General features: G+C 33.5%; 2 protein-coding genes across 5 annotated transcripts in view; one reads left to right on the forward strand and one right to left on the reverse strand.

The window, feature by feature from the left end:
* Positions 1-3,837, reverse strand: part of LOC111048505 (ubiquitin carboxyl-terminal hydrolase 10) — a 28,326-nt gene extending 24,489 nt beyond the window's left edge. The window contains exons 1-2 of the mRNA XM_022334403.2: positions 3,680-3,837; positions 520-692 (exon numbers count right to left, since the gene is read on the reverse strand). Of these exons, the coding sequence (XP_022190095.1) occupies positions 520-656 (137 nt within the window). The 5' untranslated portion in view covers positions 657-692; positions 3,680-3,837. The remainder of the gene's footprint in view (positions 1-519; positions 693-3,679) is intronic.
* Positions 3,838-4,156: 319 nt separating this feature from the next.
* Positions 4,157-11,703, forward strand: LOC111048501 (NADH dehydrogenase [ubiquinone] 1 beta subcomplex subunit 3). Of its 4 annotated transcripts, XM_022334397.2 has the most exons (4): positions 4,437-4,572; positions 6,095-6,128; positions 9,719-9,868; positions 11,397-11,703. In XM_022334397.2, the coding sequence occupies exons 3-4, from the start codon at positions 9,747-9,749 to the stop codon at positions 11,578-11,580; spliced, it is 306 nt and encodes a 101-aa protein (XP_022190089.1). In that variant the 5' UTR covers positions 4,437-4,572; positions 6,095-6,128; positions 9,719-9,746; the 3' UTR covers positions 11,581-11,703. The 4 variants fall into 4 exon arrangements, with proteins under 4 accessions (XP_022190088.1, XP_022190089.1, XP_039280932.1 ...); XM_022334396.2 differs by lacking the exon at positions 6,095-6,128 and having other exon boundaries at positions 4,157-4,572; XM_039424998.1 differs by lacking the exons at positions 4,437-4,572; positions 6,095-6,128 and adding an exon at positions 8,113-8,199.
* The last annotated feature ends 9,646 nt before the right edge of the window (positions 11,704-21,349 follow it).

Here is a 21,349-nt window from a genome sequence, read left to right on the forward strand (position 1 = left end):
TTACTAGCATAGGCCTACTATGTGAAAAAGTAAGAGTTCAGTGTCATACAGTTCAACACAGGTTCCTTATCATTTTGATTGAGGTTGGTTGACAAGATTTTCTGATATATTTGAACGGAATCAAGAGCTCAGATAAATGAGTACCTAAGCCCAGTCACTGTGTCACTAAGCTCTAAGATCATTAAAACTCAGCGTTTTCAATAACTAATTTTCTCACACTGAAGTAGCTCCTTTTATTCAGCAACATTATAAATATAGATGTCTCTTGCCATTAGAGCCCCCATAATACATCATATTTCTCTTTTGTTTTTGTAGAATAGACTTTATATTAAAATTGAATGGACTACAAGTGTAACCCTATCACTCAATCTTAGTGAGCCCTAATTTCATGTTCAGGAACCGTTTTTAGTTTCACATTTTGGGAATTTATTCTTACTCATATATGACGATAAGACAATGTAATTAAAAGTAAATTGGAGAATAAGGACCATTAAAGAGGAGAAATAGAATTTAACATACCAAGTGTTTTCAATCCCCATCACTTGAGTTTTATTCTGATAGTGAGCCGTACTTTTCAATGAAGGTTGACTGTTGAAGTCTAAAAGAAGAGGTTGGGGGAGAACACTGGCTTCGCTTCCTTCAACATCGATGTCCATCAAGCAGTTTTTCGCTAATGTCTGGGTATTTGGAATCTGAAAAAAATTTCAAGTAGGCTTGTTAGCAAAAGGAGCAATATCTCATAACCCTCTCACTTCAGTATCAGAAAAGTAGTGTTGATAAATTTTAAAAAGCGGAAAAGTCAGCAGTTCTCACCACTGTTGAGAAATATAAGATGGAGAGAAATGTTACAATGAAGAAAGGGCATAACATCTTTTGAAAAGAAAGATCATGCTAGTTCAAACCTTTCAAGTTTATTAGCCTACAAGAGAAATATACAGCATATAAGTTAAATTGAACACTGTATTCAGAAATGTGTCAATTTGCCAATTGTTGCAAAACTGAAGATTTACACACAGCACTGAGGCTGCTGCAACAGTAGTAATGAAATGCGTAAAATTGGACAGAATTTAATGCTCTATACATTTATAAACTAAATAAATTTTTCCGTCGATTTAAAAAAGTTATGAGCAAAAATCTGGTGTGGCGCACTCACACAACTTTCCTTGCCGTTATGAAAATTGATCACCCGACGCTAGTGTGCACGCGCATCTCAAGTCTACTTATAAACAAAGATCTGAGCCAGCTGGTGACAGGACAATAATGCTGGAGACATACGAGGTCTGCTATCTCTTCATAGTGAATCATTTAATAGAATCAACAGTTGCCAACAGTTTGCAATTGAATAATCACATTTTCTCGAATTTCGTGCTTATTTTCAATTTTAGGTGAAAATGTAACTAATTATTAATTGTAGAGATTTTCATGCTTAATCTTTTCCACTCGATTTTTTTTGTTTAAATTTCATCTGAAGCCTGATAATTGGGAATCTAAAATCAAACTTTGCATAGATGGGGCAGAGCTCCTGAAATTTTTACAGATATGAGACTTGTGGCAGTTGATAGAGCTTATCAATTACTATTTTTGGTATAAATTTAATCGAAATCGTTGGAGCCGTTTTTGAGAAAATCGCGAAAACCCCTGTTTTTGACAACATTTTCGCCATTTCAGCCGCCATCTTGAATTGCATTTGATCGAAATTGTTCGTGTCGGAAGTCATTCCGTTAATTGGGAGATGAGATATCGTGTACACAGACGCACATACACTCATAGTGTAGTTGATTGGTACCAGCTGTAGATAATCGTTCCTTGGAAGACCTAGGCTATACAAATAATGATCACTCCCCTATCATTGAGAAACTGGAAAATGTTGGGAAAAAATATTCATCTCATGAAATAGTGTTGTTCATATTGAATTCATTAAAATTACTGAAGAATGACAGACTAAATAATTTTTTTTTCAAATTTAGCTTAGATTATATTCATACTAAAATGTAATATGGAAAGAATATGGAATTCTGTGTAATTCATCGTACATAGCATATTTCCTGGACTATCTGTTAACAATCAACAACTATGAAAACATTAAATCCATCTTTGAAACACTGATTTAACCTATCTATTTTTTCAATTCAACACTTTACTGAAAGATATTACTACCAATAAATTGATAGAGGAGAATATATTTTCGGAATAATAAATGCTGCATGACTAAGCACATAGGAAGTCCGTATTGAGATGTAAATAAAAATATTGATTGTCAGATAAATATCATGATTCACCAAGTAAAATCAAGTGTGACATGAGATACATTGACTTTTTAGCGGTACGAAGTTCGCCAGGTAAGCAAGTAATTAATAAAATTTCAATAACACAATAAGAGGTCAATCGTGGAGAATTTTACATACGGTACACTTACGTTTCAATATTTTGCTAATTTACGGTCCAACACAAGCGTAAAGTAGAATGCTGTCAACAATAGCCTACCTACTGACAGATTTACGTTATCTATATAAATAAAAATCCAGCCTAAAATTTCAACATTCAATAACTTTTTCATGTGCACCAAATTTGATTTTTTTAGTTGTGTTCGTTATGTTCAGAACCAGGTAAATGGTATTATATTCAGGTGGTATCACTTAATTAATAATTTATAATCCGACTTCAGGACTCTTTCCTACGGTCCTTCAAAGATTACATGTAATCCTTATGGGAGAAGATATGTGAGCTGGCCAGACAGAAATAGAAATCAGCTGTTATAATCATTGCGTCATACTACAGCCGTCGGTAGATAGTAGACAAGAGTGTGTGCTGCTCCATAACCGCCCATGTATTTTATTCTAAACGCCTCGACTAAAAACAAAATTACTGTTTTGTGTGCAACCATCCAGCAGTGCGGCCTCAGGTTACATGCTCAAGTCATTACTTTGTTTCGAATAATTGTGCTGTCTTCGGAGTTCAGAATTAATTGATTTTTAGTAAATGATTTATTTTGCAGTTGTAAAATTATCTATAAAATATAATGCCGCATCGCGCCTCCTCAGGTGTGCATCCAGCTAAAGTTTTTCATGAGTTGCATTCAACTATTTGGCGGTACGAAATTCGCCAGGCCAGCTAGTCTTAAATATTAATAATGATGAATAAATAATTTATTAAACTGTAAAAAATATTATCAAACCTTACAAAAAAATTCATCTAAACCAACCATTTTTAATTTTTGTGAAAGACTAGTTGAATCAGTTGAAGTAGGTAAACAACATGGTTTATTGATGTTGAATTTGAAGTTTAATAAGCTTATAATCAGTAGAATTTTGACTATTTATGTCAAAAAAACTTTGACCAAGTTATGTTTTATCAATACAAATCAAATTAAAACAAAATCAACCTGAACAAACAGTATTAGGCTCCTCAGAAAATTAATCTGAGTGAGCACAAGCATGTGTTATGATGTTTCACTAGAAATATTATAGACCCCAGTAAATTTCAACTTACAAATAAACTGATAAAGTTTCACATAATTGAAATCAACATAAGGGATATGATTTGCAGAAAACATGAGAAAGTGAAAAGGAATAGGCCTTTAGTACAGCTTTCTCTTCACGATTCATCAATTTCCGTGTGTCAACTACAACTGTGGAGTTGAACAAAAACTTCAATTTTAGAAATAAACAAAAATATTTACCTGAAAATCGATAAACACAAATTGTAGAATAAAGTGGAAGACAGTAATTATGATAGAGAAATTACATAAAAAAGTTAGAAGTTAATATTCCGCCGACAAGAACTCAATACTTCAAAAGATCCCAGTGGTTACCCTGAGGAGTGCGCCCAAGGTAAAAGATTAAGGTTATCTTGTTCTTGTTCTGAACGAATTATGAAAAACAATGATTTGTAATGAGTTTTTGTACCAAAATTCCGATTTAATGAAATTTACTATGTTTGTCTGTTATGAGAATATTATTTTAGTGGGATCAAAGCGATTCATATATATTGAAATTTGTATTTTGATACATTGAACATTATAAATGGATTGAATTAATATTTTTCAAATTCCGAAGGCTTTTCCTATGAGATTTGATTATAATTATCAATATGTATTAATAGTAGGAAATGAAAAATGTGTATTAAAGATATATTCTTTCTTGTGTTGGTGAACTTGTAAGCGGGAATGTAAGTATCACATTAAACTTACCGCAGCTACGCTCTGAAGTTGTGAATAGACCTTAATATTTAAATATCTCATCTCTACAGTTTTTTTAATGTAGAAAATCTTCGATTCTTTTTAAATCTTGAATAATTCTCTCAACTTACTTGATTTCTATGTCCATTAAAAATTAAACTCTTTCATTTTTGATGCCCAGACGTACTTCGACTCCAATCTCGAGTTTTGCTTGTCGATTGGTTGATATCTCGACCTGTCGAGTGTCGACCACCTTTTCTGTTTCTTCTTCTTGATTTCTTGTACTTACTTCGTAGTTCGTACTTCGTAGTCTGCTATTTTCTGTGATATGACCTTTGAATTGCTATGATGAAAATCATAAGAAACATTCACTAATATTCATTAAAACTAAGAAGGTAAAGTATTTCCATCGAATTAAATTAAATTTACATAACTCTATGAAGGAGCATCATTCCGATTTGATATTGAACATTCAAATAGACTGTAATGCAATACTTTTAATATTCTAACCTAACTTTTTATGTAGAACTTTGAATAATAATTCTGAAAGATCTACTCTCCTTTTATCTTGGCCACTCATTTTAATAATTTCTATAAATTATTATATCAATATTTTTAAAAACTTAAATTTCCAAAATTTAAGTTCAAATATCTCAAAAGCTGTGTAAACAATAAATTTATATCTTAGTGTTCGTTTTGGGTTAATACTGAGTTCTTGGTTTGTAAATAATTGCAACTGCTTTTGTTGTGCTCTGTAGTCTCCCAATATCACTCCAATAAAGCCTTATCACAGCTACATAAACTTATTAATATTGTCAATATTTGACAGCTCTTGATATGTTATGGCACCTATCTTGTCAATTAACTTTTATCAGGTGTGTATAACTTATTGTAAAATTTGAAGTATTCGCGGTTGATATTCATATTTTAGGTTTTGTTTGTTATAGGTGACTTTTTATTTAATTGTTCAGTTGAAAAGTTATTTATATCAGCTATCGAGTCTATAAAATCTGACAACATTATAAATTAGGTTCCTACTATTGCTTTGAAGGTATATGTTTACAAATTTTTTTTGCTAAGTTTAAGGTTCAGAGTTTTGCAGAGGGTGAAGTGGTGTGTCTCCACTCTTGCATTTTAATTATAGTGAGGTCCAAATATTATAATGGCAGTAAGTTATTTGATTAACAATGGTATTGCTATCCTCGTCTATCATTCGACAAAGCAGATAGCGATATCCTTTTCCAGCTCAGCAACATTGCCAGATCATTTTTAACAATTTAGAAATATACAGGTAATTAATTAACAAAATATTCAATCTCAATAAAAAATATAACTATTTTTAATAACTATTGAATATTTAACAGCTATTTTCTAAAGAAGGTAGCCACTGCAAGGCAGAGGCAATCGGCAATTCTGTTCTATCTTTCTCCACTGCCAACATAATGTGGACTCACTTTAGTACCGAGTGCAACAGAAACACATAATCTACTAAACCTCAAGACAAGACCTCACTCAACCCCAGTTTTTCCTGTCAAATGAAATAACATGATGCTGCATGTTTCATCCTTGGCATGAGATTGAATAATTCACAAAATATGTTGGTTATACAACAGTCCTCAATATATTATATTAACTTAGGAGAGGAATCATGTTACACGTTAGAGTAGCTGATATGTCAGAAATAAAATCCTTCCGACCGTGAGAGCCTCAGTACACCTACTTTATGGACAAGCCTCATCATATCTTAGTAAACCTCTAATCTGTAATTGAGCATGTACTAACTATATAAGCGTTTCCTATCTCCACTACCCTTGTATTTAATTAGCTAAGTGACATATTCTACATATTTCAGTAGACATTATATTATCTCAACTGCATTCATTCCCCATGTACTTTCTGGTAATTTATATGTTTCAGAATCTGGAGTAAAAATACAGGGTTGGGCAACAAGGTATGAATCATTTTGAAAAGCAGTTAGACTACTTACTCATTTCTAAATGTATCTCAAAATGTTTCTTTGTTGTGTAGCCTACATAGAGGAAAAATTGTGACAAATTGAACTTTTTTTCAAATAAACTCCTCTTATCGTGCTGTACTTTCGACCACAGAAACTATTATCATCATTTTTGAGTGATTCATCTCAATTTTCATGAGTAATACTAAGGCTTCATTGGGTTATTTAGTGGAATGACACCTTGTTCTATTTTTGAGTATTTTCCAATATATATTCCTGGAAACTTTTTCCAGCTATGTTGTGCAGAGTGTTACTGCTTTCTGCATTAAATTTTGCACTCATGAAGGCAGTTTAAAACTGTGCAACCTTTCTGGCAGTTACCTTCATATAACACCTGTAGCTGACATTATCAAAGACACTATCGTCTCTCGTGCTCCCACATATAATTCTATATCCTCTAAAGCAGATATTCAATCAGTTTCTCAATACTGTATTGTATCAAATTGTGCGTGTTTGGTATGCCTATTCCCATTGAGAATGTTATTTGATTTTGTCTTTCTATTAATATGATGTCTGGTCTATCGTTAGCTATTGTTTCATCCGTGAGTTTTTATCGATCCCAGTAGGCCTACTGTTTGTGGATTGAATTAAAAAAAAAAAAAAACATCACTATGATTCTATTTATATTACAGAACTGAATTTGGTAACAGGTTGTGTTGAACTGCCAAACTTAAATGTTAAATCTTTGCCACCTGGTTGTTTCTAAGAAGGTAGTCTGTTGCTACTAGAGCCTGGCATGCACTTGGTATTTATGTTGAATTGTCTCAGATGACTGGTGACATCTCCGGCATGTATATATGTTCCCAGGCTCTTTAATGTAACTGAGATAAGTCTTGGTAGCAACACACTGATTCTGTATGGCCAACTTGAAACCCCCAGTCTCAGCAAATATGCCACCTCAACTGAACCAGGCATTGGATGATTGCTGACTTATAAAAGCATTAGTCAGGTCATGAGCATGGCGCTTCTCTAGCCATTCCTGTTGTGCAATAGCTATGTGATCCTCACACAAATGGGGGTGCTCAAGTTCAGTGTGGCAAGGATCAAGTGGAGTGCTGCCACAACAACCTTGTATATTAATGAACTTTGAGGAGAAAGTAATTCCTCAGAGAATGCTTTTGCCCTTGGCGGAGTCTGTGTATATCCAACAGGCCTCCTCCACCTTTACTTCTTGGCAATATTAGACGCTCCACTGCTGATTTCGGGTGATGCAATCTGAATTTGGTGAACAGCCTACGAGTGGAGCGCGCTAAGCCTTCCAACTCTGTCTCAGACCATTTCACCACACCACAAGTATACTTAATGACAGGGACAGCATATGTTTTGATAGCCCTTGAAGCCCTGAATGAGATAATAACACAAGACATTTGAGCGACATCGCCTACAATGCTTTAGACGTGTATGGACAACTTCTCACAATGTATACAGGAGTGTCCGACAAAGATGGACGCCATTTTAGGTTGATGTTATTTCTCGTTCGTGATCAAGTTTGAAATCTTCCTCTCTTAAAATGGCGGCTACATTGAAAATACACAATAGAAATAAAATTTAGTCTCGTTCAAAAATGATTGTGTAAGTCCTTTCCCAGTTCATACATTCTTCATTGCTCAACCCTGTAAACATTGATATTGTAGAACAGGAAGCTCTCCCATTTATTATTAGTTGTATACAAAAACTCGTGTACATGGGTTTGTAGGCTGCTCTAATTATTTTATATCAGTCCATCCTAGTGGCGAATGCTGACAGTAACCCTTGGCATGAGGTGACAAAGGAGATTTTATGCTTTATTAATGTGTACTTAGAATAGATCAAATATGTGTATGAGAATATGAAACTGCAATCTTTCATGGAAAGCCTTTTAATGAAAAAAACTGTGCACCATGCTTTTGGGAACTTTTAATTGGATAAATTTCTAGGTATTTCGATTTGGATACTAACGCCTACCAAAATTGTACAATACGAAGACATTTCTGAGGAAAAACTTGTTTGATTATTTTCAATTTTTGAGGTATGAAGAACGCCTACATTTGTAATCTTGGGGAGATGATTTTCTGAAATTTTAAAGGTTCTCAGTTCTCAGTACTTTTGTTCAGTTTATCATCTTATATTGGATCTTGTTATAGAAAAGAATTATTCAAGATATTGTTTATATTTTATTTAATTTCTTATAACATTAATCCTACAGAAATTATTCTAGTATAAAAAAATAACTCGAATTTTGTTATTTTTTCAATATTATAGAATTTTCAAAGAATCAATACTCTGAGAAATAATGTATTCTCAAAATGACATTAGATTATTTGCTACCAATTTGGAAATGAATCTCCCCAAGATATCAACTCTAGGCTTATATCTGAAAGCGTAAAAGAGATAATAAAGGTTTTTCCTTGGCATTTTTATATATATATATTTTTTCAAATTCATAGTATCCTAATCAAACAGTAAAATGTTTTATCAAAGTGAGGTACACAACGTGCAACGGGTGGAGTGGCTATGTATTTCGTTGTATGACAGGGAATGCTGAAACTGCCCGCAAGCCTTGCTAGGGCAATCAGTCTGGGTCTATATCTACGTATATATCGGACAGCGCGCGCTTACGTTCATCGCTATAGTTTTGGCTGCAGAGCATGCGAAAACAGAACGGCCAGCTCAACTGTATGATACAGTATCATGTTGAATGATACAGTATCATGTTTAATGATACAGTATCATGTTGAATGATACAGTATCTCGTTGAATGATACACAACGACCTATCAACGTCAGTAGTAATACAATTTGCGCAATCACTTGCCTAACCTAGAATGCTCTGAGAATTCGCCACTGGTTCATCCATTCCAAATCGTGTGAAATTGAGGCTGGAGTGAAGTTGGAATCGATAAATTGTATTTATTTTCTGTGAATAAAATTACAAATCATATAAATATGATCGCGAAAGAACAACAGGCATGGCCCAAAACTATTCTATTCCAAAATTTTGATAATGATTAACATGTCCGAAAAAATAGGTTATGTTTTTACTGTTAGAAGTTCAAGTTCAATTTTTGTCCAAAAATATATCATATAAGCTTGAAATTTTGAAATTAGAAGGATTAAAACACCAGATTATAGTCAAATATTACACAATTTCAGTTTATCAAACGTTATCGATGATCCTTGGTGTTTGAAATTCCAGATTTTTTTATATCATACATTGATTCAAAAAAAAGGAATTTGTGCTCCGGGTACAGTAATATTTTTGAAACTATAATATTTTGGGTAATCAAAATGTTCTCTCAATATAGTTTAACGCTGTAGATACAGGTAAAAATCGTTGATGATCAGTTGCAAAAATTCCTTTGAAATTATCTTTTGATAGTTGAAATTAGTCTATATTGAAGATTTGTTATTATTTGGTCCAAGATGATTGTTTGAAACTTTCTCAAGACGAGGTATAAATATTCCAATCTATTTCAAAGTAATTTTGTCTTATCAGTTAATGTGATATGTTTCTTTTTGATAAATCTAAAATGGTATATCTCTTTACAGAACTGAATATAATCTAGTAGGAGAGACAATGGGTGGACACAGCAAGATACAGATTCCTGATTATAAAATCTATCGAGTTGAAGATGTACCTGAGCTAATGAAAGTAAAGGAGGCCTTAGCCAAGAAAGGCCTCAAGGACCCATGGCTACGGTAATATATACATTATATTCCAGTATATTTTTGTAGTTCTAGAAGATCAATAAAATAGATATTTGTGCAACTAGTGCGCAAAGTGACAGTTTGCTGCACCGAAAGAAACGTTTATGCAAGAGCCGTAGGCGAGGGCGGAATGGTTTCTTGAGTGCAGCAGAGGAACTTTGCGCAAGTATTTCACATTAATTTTTTCCTACAGTTACCATTGAATATGAGAAGTGGTTGATTATGGGTAAAATGATGGCTGAAATCCATCAAATGTTTGTCTGTATAATTTTGTTATTAATAATAACTTTAATTTATTTTAAACTTGATAATCCAATTAAAAATTAATAATCGATAATTTATTCAAATTAAAAATTAAATTGATCCAATTAATTTGAAAATTTTAATAATTTTGAGTAAATCTTAAATTCTAAATAATTTTTCAACCAATCAATTTATGAATAAAAAAATTATTTGAAATAATGAATAATTAATAATTTTCAAAATGTATAATTTAATGAGTTCTCATTTTTATTTATTTGAAAATCAGAAAAAATATTGTTAGAACAAATTCGCATTCAAAATACACGCCAACAATGTCAACAGCTGATTGGGATGGCTGCAAGATAATACGCAAATTATTAGTATAAAGTAATACTTTGCGCACTAGAGCGGAAAAGTGATTCTCTGCGTTCTGTAATCAGTGCAGGAATGGTCACTTTTCAAGGTAACTGTAGGAAAAATATATTTCCAACATTCAGTTTTTTCTTCTTATATCAGTTTTATCTTCATAGGGTTCTAGTTCCTGAATAAATTCCTAGGTCTCTCATGACAGATTTTCTTGTTATATTTTACGAGACTTTTTTGAAGTAATGGTGCTATTTTCATTTCAAAAGATTGAACAAATATTATATAAATGAACAATCAATTTGAAAATCTTCATCATTCCTAACGGTTGGTACTTGTTAACAATTCGATTTTTAGAATATTGTCGTTCATGAAACGTTTGTATATCTTAAATACAAGCGATATAGCAAAACCCTAAACATTTTGGTGGCCATCTTGTTCTCAAAGTGTTGCCTGTGATTTCGACTTATCATCATCGCGTTTCTCATTAACGAAGAAATTGAGATATCTTCCACGGCTGTTACCCAAAAATGACTACGGAATGACATTTGCGCCCGGACTAGAATAATATTCAATAATTGTGACCCTTGAAGAATGATACATAAAATACATTCATATAACCTAATGTAGTTATTCATTGGAAGAGGGACAGTTTTGTGCATAGGCATGTTATGCTTTTCTGTAGGATGATATTTTGTGAAAAATCTATTATCAAAGATGTTTGTTTTGGCGTTGAGCTATAACCTGTAAGCCCCTATGGGTTGTAAGTTTGTATGAATGTATTAAATAAATAATCGTACATGATGAGATACGTAAATATGTATAGAGTTATATACTTTGATACGTTTTCATTATCAATACATTAATAAAATTATCAATTATAATGGATAATATGAATAGTTTCATGTTGCAGGAATGAAGTTTGGCGCTACCATCCATCGTTTGGTGGCTCAAAGATGAACAATTTGAAAATAATTTTCGGTCGTGGCTTCAAGGCGGGTGTGGCGCTGACCGCCGCTTCGATCGCGCTCGAGTACGCCTACGCGGCGGCGTTCCCCTCCGACGATCACCACGGCCATCACGCCGAGCACCACTAGTGTTAACAATTAGTTCAAATGCAATGCTCTACTAGGAAATTAATTGAATCATTATTATCATTCAACAACTTATAAAATAGTGTTATTGTTACAATAAATACAAACTGATATCTTATTTGATAACAGTGATTTTGATTGTTCCTCCGAATTCAAGATAGGTTCCCAGAAATTCCTTTAGTAACTCAGTCTATACTGGGTGGCGCAGCCAACGGGGAATTTTTTTAACTATGTCGGTATCACGATTAAATTCATGAAAGTGGTAAATTATTAATGAAATGAAATGTATCCAGCATGCCATTTATACTAACTTATACAACATCATATGTTGTCATAAACTGCCCCTATAAATTTTTGTCTTCAAGTTTAAGTTTATCATTACAAACATTCACCAAACCAAAGTTTGTCAATGTCACATTGAAAAGATGTTCCCTTCGGCGTTCACAGTCTGTTATGAATACTTTGAAATTGAAGTGCAACAAATTTTGGAGAATGGTAGTGATTCTGTTTTCAATGTACTCCTCCAATTCATGGGTTGTATCTTACAGTGACACGTCAATGTCAATGATGTTCCAAGTTGGTAATGCTGTCAAAATGTAGGCTGTGGTGCCAATTTTACCTTTTTATTGAAATTCTCTCATATTTAATGCACGTTCTGAACCAGTCAAATGATCCATCGTCCATGTTCTAAATGGCAATGCTTTCACATGATTATCAAACAACTGCCCACTCTACAGTGCTATCAACTGTAACTTTGGAAATTTCCTATATACCTGCGCCACCCTTCACTAACTGAATCCTCAATGTATAATTACCTATTCATATGTAAAGCCGGCTCGAAATATATGGCTCCAACAAAAGGAAATTATCGAATTCAATTCTCAGAGTTTATCATTCGAATTCAAAATATCGACAAATTTTGCTACTTTGGTAAGTTTCAAATAATAAGACTTGTATCACATTCGGCCACATTCAACCAGTGTGTCGCCATGTGTCAGAGCGAGTCGTGGGCCATGAGTTCTTATTGCGCGTATTACAGTAGGGTCATCAGACTCTGGATGGCGGCCGGCCGCCGGCTGGTGTCTATCTCGGGTCGCCAGCCCGGCAGCCAATCCTGATTTATTTCTGCTAAAAATTACCTGGTGGAATTTAGCTTTGGTCGAAAAAAGCTACGCACGGTATTTGATACAGAATTTTTTCTATAGATGATTCCAATTCCAATTCTTCTTTAATAACATATTAAACTAGTTCAATAATATTACTTTATGATACTTCATCTACTTGAAAATATAGGATCACTACTTTGTCATTAAACGTTCTAAAATTTGTAAACTACCATTTTTTGTAGATTGCCAGGTTGTCGCTCGTTAGCTCATTGCCCAGATTTTCATTTTTGTGATATTATGGAAATAAATTAGATTAACCATTGCTATCAGAAATAAAAATGCAATTGTACAGAGGTTTTCCGGTAAAGCTATGGTGATAGAACAGTTGCTGAGAAGCTGAAACAACCTATGCTCAGAGATGGTTTGGTTGATCCAATGGTGAGTGAGTTTGATCAAAAATTCCTGAGACCAATTTATTGCGTTTCTGAGAATTCGAATAATTTTGATACGTAGGCTACTCATTCATACTCAATAGTATGATTGCAGTATAACTCTAAATTCGGTGTAAGAAAAGAGGTGGCTGGAGAATATGTCTCATGCTTTATAATAGAGTTGTTGTTGTTGGCAAAAAACCTTCCACATTCGTTGTCATATTATGGTGTAAGGCTATTGTCATAAAGGAGTGTCATGAACAGTTGGCAGAATATGAGTTGCATCTTTCCATTTCAATATTATTATCGATCGCTTCACTCATGAGAGCCACAACAAGCACACACATGTATTAATAGAATAGTTGATCTGCTGTGTCGATTATTTTAGCAGAATATGATTGTAAATTATTGCAAATCTGGATTCACAACAGCCTCCTGGGCCCTTTGTTGCATGTTAAAATACAAGCTAATAGTTTAATACTCTCCCACTCCAACAATCAACTGACTACTGATATAATTTTGTATTTTATAATGCAATAGTGCCCTCAGGAGTCTTAATTTATTGATAACATGGACTCGGAATTTGATTCAAAGTGAAGCAACATAACCTACTTTTTAGACATTGACTTACTTCTATCAAAATTTGGTCCTTTTCTAATCATGTATTTGATTAGTGCAATGTTAAATATAAATAAATCGGAGGCCTTTCCAATCCTTGAATCGTCATATTTTAATATTCTGTTGTTTCTGATGAACTTTCATGTTGCTGGTGATACTCCTATTGTAAAAAATTCATATCTAAAAACGTACATTAGTACATCAAGTAATACTGCAGTTGTAACAGAAGTCCTTTCACATCCATGAGTGGACTTTTTGTGTAGTGCTATTGATATATAGAGAAGTGACGAGTCTGATGTAGTTAGAGTAACAGAAAAGCGTCTAGAATTTTCTTCTCCGTCTGCGCCGGTAATGTCTCCATTGAGTTGAGTCTGCTGCGAGTGAAATTTCGATGTGATAGGCGTGTAAATGCTCGACCAACCGGAAAATATCAGATCGACAATGAAAACAGCCAGCGAATACAAGAAGAATTAAACATAGCCGCTAGAATAACGTATGGAATGCCAGGCTAACAGAAAAGAAAATGTGGGAAAATAATAATAATTATCAAATTGATAGGATTGGAAACCCCAAGTTTTATGTTCTTGAAAATTGAGCTTTGAATGCGGTCATTGGCTTTGCATTAAAATAAAATGTGCTATTCCCTTTCATTTGTTTGAGAAAGAGTAATTCATATAAGTCAAAAATTTTCATAATAATTCCCTTCTTTAAGTTGAGAAATCTGTTCCTTATTCTGTTGGTTCATCCCGAATTCTGTAATTATTGTCAATAAATGAATAATTTAATATATCTATAGAATTGAAACTTGACATTTCAATAGCTATAAACTTTTACAATAGCTATAGTGAGGTCCACGTTATAATGGCAGTGGAGAAATTATAGAACAACGTTGCTGATTCTCCGCCTTCCATAGGATATATAGCTGATACCGGTAATCTGATGAAATATAAACTATTCATTCTTCATTCTTGTTAAGAATTATATTTTTTGATAATCACCATTATATTCTATTCGACAAAAAATATCTTTTCAATGATTCAACAATAAATTTTTATAATTGAGATTGAATATTTTGTTAATTAATTATATTTCTAAATTGTTGAAAAATGATCTGGTAACGTTGCGGAGCTAGAAAAGAATGAGCGCTATCTGTTTTGTCGAATGATAGACAAGGACAGCAACATTCATGTTGATCAGATATTGCCATTATGTCGTGGACCTCTCTATAGCTATTTTGGAATACGCTATTTCTCATATTCCTCATTTTTCAAGAAAGCCAATGTATTGTCTTCTTTCAATATTAGTGAGCCATTATGAATAAAATTAAAAACATCATAATGTAAATATTGCCTTTGCATGACACATCTGATCGTGAGGAAGAAATAATTGGATGTGTGGAAAAGGATGACTGAATCTATCGGAAAGTGGTTGGAGGGTGAAAGGGGGTTTATTACTAGCTCTTTCTCTCTATCATCATCAACATTAGGTCAAGAACAACCTTCATTCTTTCCAATCCAGTAATTAATCGGCCTGGAGATTTCACAACAGCTGTGTCTTCCATAGATCGTAAGCTAAAAAGTACAAGCCATCAGCCACAAGATAATGTTCTAGGTCGCTCATCTTCTGGGAGAAACAAGGACAAACACCTTTCGAAGGAAGTCTCCAGCAGCTAGAAGGAGCAAACCAGGACATAAATCACTCTTTCTTTTCTTCTCAATGTTTCAACTAATCGAGCAGGTAGATTATCATCAGATGCCTGATTCTTGATTTCACGCCCACTGGTCTCCTATCATAATGTCTGAGATTATCCTAACAAAAAACTGCAACATTCAAGTGGCGTGGTTACTTTCTGCAACCTTCCAGTGCTGGCTGGATTGCAGCTACATTCAACAATCTATAGGCTAATCAAGTATCTTCATGCATGTTCATCGTAAGAAACGAATAATTTTAATACACTGGAATGATATTGAATCATCTCAGACTTACAATGATAGCATATCCGGTGTAAAGCACAGCTATCAGGAGCCTCTCTCATAAAACAATAATCTAGTTATAATAATATAAGACTCTGATTTTGTTCTCTATCGTATCAAAATTAGCTCTCTATTAATAAATTCAAAAGCTCCAACCTCCAGCAGTTCAGTAATACATACACAACTTTTAGGCTACTGTACTTTTATGCAAATATAATTTGTCCATTACAGTATTTCATACAGGCTAATTTTGCAATTCTAATTTTATTTGTAATTCCCAGAACTCATCGTCATAATATAATACCACGATTTTCCTTATCACACTTCTATAAACGGCTTATACTTGGAACCATATAAAACTACCACCGTCTGTCAATCAAAATTAAACTTGCAAACAACCTCTATATATATATACGGTATATATAGCTTTGAAAGAGTGTGCGAACCAGGTCACTCAGTTCTCAAGTTGGATATGCTATGAATCACTCAAAAATGTCAGCATTCTATGCGAAGACCATCAATCCTTCCCATTCAACAAATGTTGACAGTTTGCAGTGAATCTCACTAAAAGTACTGTTATTTTCTTCCACCATACTTGAGTGAATATTACAATACTAAAATACCCTCATTCAAACCCTATAACTGTGAAAACTATACTAACTCAACTGTACAGAGTATCCTCTGATAATTATAGTGTATTTCTACTGAGTTTCAAGTTATATTTTCTTGTTATACAAATTCAGCTTATTCATTTTCATGTGTATTCAACTAAATCAACTTACAGCAGCCTAAACTCTACAAAAATTATTTATTTTTTTCTCTACTTATTACATTTCTCTCAAGAACAGTACCGTACCTGGATTTACAGTAGGCCTACCGTACACAAGAATGTTATAGTAGGTACCGTAATGGACAGAATAAAGTATGAATGTTTGTTGTAGTTTAGACACTGTATTTCCAACTATTCAGATACACAGAGTCTCAACTACAACAGAGTTATTATGAAATGTTTCGTCATGGAAAACAACATCAACTGTATATTATGTATTTTTTAACAGAGTGCAGATTGGATTCCTAGCCATAGCATTATTTATGATTAATGATGTCAACGTTGAATCTGACATGATCTACTGTGTAGGCTACAGTTGGAAACTCAATAGTTCATTTAGATCGTAAATTTTAGCGAAAAAGTTCTATCCAAAATGATGGACCACTCTCAAAATCTCATATTCAACCGATAGCACGGCACTTATCTAATCTGTGTTGCGAATCACAATGAACGTAATCATAATCAACGAGATGCGAATCACTCTGTAAAAAGGTTTCCTGTCGTGAAATTCCGATAAGAGATAAGAAAAAATATTGAAAAGTGGTAAACAGGCTTGTTTTTGAATTTATTGTTATAATAGGTCTAATAAGAAGTATCATTTCAATTCTGCACTACTATCTTGGATTACACTTGATGAGGTCCTTCTTCGCAATGGATTATTTTCAAAGGATTATTTATAATTTCTTCAGGGAATGGGCATGAATAAGGGATACTGTACATGGAGATATAACTTGAGTTTTATAACTTGAAAATTTATATTATGTGTTGAAATCAATCTTCCAAAAATACCTCTCCAATCCCATCCATCAAGTTATTATTATCATTTGTTATTTCTATAACTAGATACTCATTCAATATTAACCTCCTCTCAATATTCCACTCAATGAAGCCTATTCATTGAAGCAAGGTCTGTCTTTCAAGTAGGTTGGAATTGAATCTAGGGCTTTGAGATGTATGATTATCATGCTTTGAATATTAATAATATGTATATTTTGAAGGTCTTCTCAGAAACTCAACCCTATCGAATTCAATCGATGATGTAGCCTCATCTGCCCTACACTTGGTGTTCAGTATCGACAATCGTAGTCGTTGGTTTAATTGATCAACATCATCTGTCTTTGCCTGCACTTGTCCTTGGCAAGGCTGAATTCAGGCCAGCTCTTCTTCAAATAACCGATCCCATAAAGTTTAAAGATCAGGCAACATCATCATCATTTATGTATCCCACCTGAATAGTCCCAATCATCTTTATATTTCTGCTGCTTCTATCAAGGTAATAACTGTTAATAATATGGAATCAACGACCTATTACGATTGACAAGTGTAATTGAAGAGTCTCAAATGAACCGAATTTGTCGAGAGCATCATTTGCTCGTGACTGGATCTTCCTCGATTCCAACTTCAACTAAATCCAAATGGCCATCCTTTCCTACAGTCCTCATCATCATGGTTATTATCATCAAACTAATAATCATTTTTGTCTAGTGATGATCAAATGCAGAGTTGAATGATGAGTTGTATGTCTACAAGTTGGTGAAATATAATTATCTCTTCTAATCCTACTACCGTATCCTTAGTAATTGTTTCTCAACTCTTGGTATCAAAGTTCGATAATATCCAGAAGCGAACTAGAATGATGAAATTATGTACAGGTACTTCAAAAGCCGAAGACTGAAAGTTAAAACTAGAACACACTTATTTAAAATGTCAAAAAGGTGGATTTTTTTGTGCTCAATATTGAAGTTGATACCATATTATGTAAATTCATTTTGCAATGATTGATTAGGCCTACCGTGTATATTCTTTTGATGACGAGAGTTGAAAAATCTGCTCAATAAGTATAATCTCTAAATCAGAGACAGGCCTACAAACATTTGACATAACCGTGACCTCTTGAGTTGTATCTCTTTCAACAAGAAACTATCATCCTATCTCCAAATTCTAAAAGGTTTTTAATTTAAAAAGACTGATTGCAGCCGTTTAATTAAATACCGAATTGAATGGTATTATTCATGTATATTCTTTTCGACTTTGTGCATGATGCCCATAGGTTTGACGATTTGGGTTTTCCAGGTGTAAGTCTACATCCGAAACCTCCAATCAAGGAGGTATACATAATAGAGATATAGATAGAGGTATATCTACTATCTGTATAGATAATAGCCTATATCGTCAAGGGAGGTCAGTGATATTAGATGATTGATTCGAGAACTTCAAGTTTAACTAAACTCACAACTGTTTTAAAATCAATCTGAGAGTATTCTGAAAGTCAAAAATAAAACGTTCATGTGTCTAAAATAGTTTATTCAGGTTAATGAAATTCCACATTCACTTTTTCAATCTTTAGTGTTTCTGATACTGTGATCAATGTATATTGCAACATAACTTGAGAGCTCTTTAGCCCTATAAACTGTTTAATTAATCAAGTGACTGTTCTCTGTCGTGTCAAAACTAAAAATAATTATTCTTGAGATCAAGAAGTTAGGTGCATTTCGAAGAGTTTTCATTGAGTTGGAAACAGTCACTTTTGTACAAGGTGGCCTTGTTTCAAATGTAATTTATAAATAAGAGGATGTTTGTTTGTTTGGAAGATTTAGAATGTGTTAGGAGAGCTGAAGTTTACAATCCTTGAAGAGGATTCTGTCATGAGACGTTACGAAATTAGTAGAAACAGGAAAATAATACTGATTATTATTATTGATTCTACTTAGGCCCAAATCCGCTTTCGATTTCAGAAACAGATTACTAATGTTATTTTTACCTTCTCTAGTAAATAGGATGAAAGATACTGTATTGAACTCATTTAATCCTTGGTAAGACCAATCTCATCCGTAATAGACGAGTTAATGATACCATGTGGTTCAATGTTATTGTTGAGAGAATACATCCGTGTGAGATCAGACCTTTCGCTCTGGACAAGCCATCTATTTTCGTTATAAGAATTTATTGGTGCTTGTCTGTTAAGCGAGACAAACTAGAGTGATCCTTTCCAATATCAAATCAATTCTGCTATAGTGAAAAGAGACAGCAAGAACTATCATTGTGCATTGTTAGAACCATAACATTTTATTGGGTAGGAAATTATCACTTCATCAAGTAGTACGATTGCACTGATACCTGAATATCATTTTCAAGGGTAGCTTGGATATCACAACTGTGGAGTCTTTTTCCAGAGTTCCAACTTTCTGAGTCACTCTCTGGAGACAAATAGTATATCTACAAAAACTGAATATGATAAAAGCAGTTTTTGACGTTACTTAATTGAACTGATAACTCTTCTTTTCAAGTTCAAGTTTTTGATTCATAGTGCGAAATTCATTCAAGATTCCCAGCTGATGATAAACGTCAGGAAATGTAGCAAGAGAATTTCGGGATTTATTACCCCTCTTTTAAAATTAAAGAAATAACAATATATTATGCTCGAAATAACAGAAATGAAGAAAGCTTTAATCCCGAAAATAGCTCGAAACGATTTTCCAGTGACTATACTTTTCCAGTATTTAAACGAAATTTAGAGGGACTATTTTTCTCTCATCATTTGGATCATCAGCTTTGCTGATTTATCTTTCTCTCCCGAACAAGCCAAGAATAAGGGCTAGTATAAGATCCAGTGTTATTCAACTTTTCCCTAGTACCATATATTAACTATTCTTGAATATTTACTATTGCGTGTTGCTCCTCCATGTTAGTACTCTAAAATAATACTTTAATAATAATACTTACCAATATTAAGAATAAGAAGGTATATTAATTCAATGTACGATGTTCCCATGTAGTATAGTTTTCTAGTATTCTTCCCTATTCACCTTCAGCTTGTCTGAATTGAACTGTTGAGACAAATTTTAAATGTATTCCATGAATAATCTCTTTTTTATTAGGCTTCTTAGTGCTTACCAAGTCAAAGTGTGTGTGTGTGATTTCTCCGAAATTAAAGTTGCAAAAGCTTTATCAGCAATTTGAAGAGGAAAATTGGCGAATCTCGTTGGGCGTTGAGAGGAGGCAGGAAGGGAAAGCCTGGTCCGGGCCGTTATGCCGTAATGATAATGTTATTTTGGTCTGCAGCCAGATTGCTGGAATAACAATAATAACGACGATGATAGTGCCAGGGAAAGTTGTTCAAATCCAACCAGTTCTGGCAGAATAATTATTCAATAGCTTTCGGATTGAGACCCGGCAACCACGACGACAATTTGCTGGTCGAATTCAACTCAAACATACTCGCCAAATACCAGAACAGGAAACTATCGGAACGATCGCGTAATATCGATCAGACCCATACTACTTCGTGCATCAAATAAAATTGCTCTGCTTATGCATTTCAACTTGTTGCATTTTATAACACAATTCCTCGATTGTGGAATCAATTGCAGGATAAGAACTACTTGGTAATAAAGTTGATGGAACTTATCTATCAGTTTGATTTTAATCTTGTTTTTAGAACAAGATGTCTAGTAATTTGAAAAATTATACATCTTACTGAAACAGACTAACTCAAGCATCAATATTGTTGAGCTCAAAATTTTTGTGTTTTTATAGAATTATGTTGTGATTTTGAAGTTTGTTTCATGTTTTTATGGAAGTTTTATTATCAATCTATCTAAATTTGAAATTGTCCATTTTATTCTGCTTTGTATATTCAGATTGATGATTTGGTGTATAAATTGAAATTGACATAACCTACATAATATTTGGACAATTCAAGATAAAATGAGGAAATTGAAGAAGTTTTGGACAATAGCCTGTTTTTTCTTTTCCGACTATTGTATTGTTTCCTCTAATAAATAAACTAGAATAAAAATACATGTGTGATTAAGC

The sequence above is a fragment of the Nilaparvata lugens genome, chromosome 1, assembly GCF_014356525.2.
Source record: "Nilaparvata lugens isolate BPH chromosome 1, ASM1435652v1, whole genome shotgun sequence".
In the NCBI taxonomy this organism is placed as follows: Eukaryota; Metazoa; Arthropoda; class Insecta; order Hemiptera; family Delphacidae; genus Nilaparvata; species Nilaparvata lugens.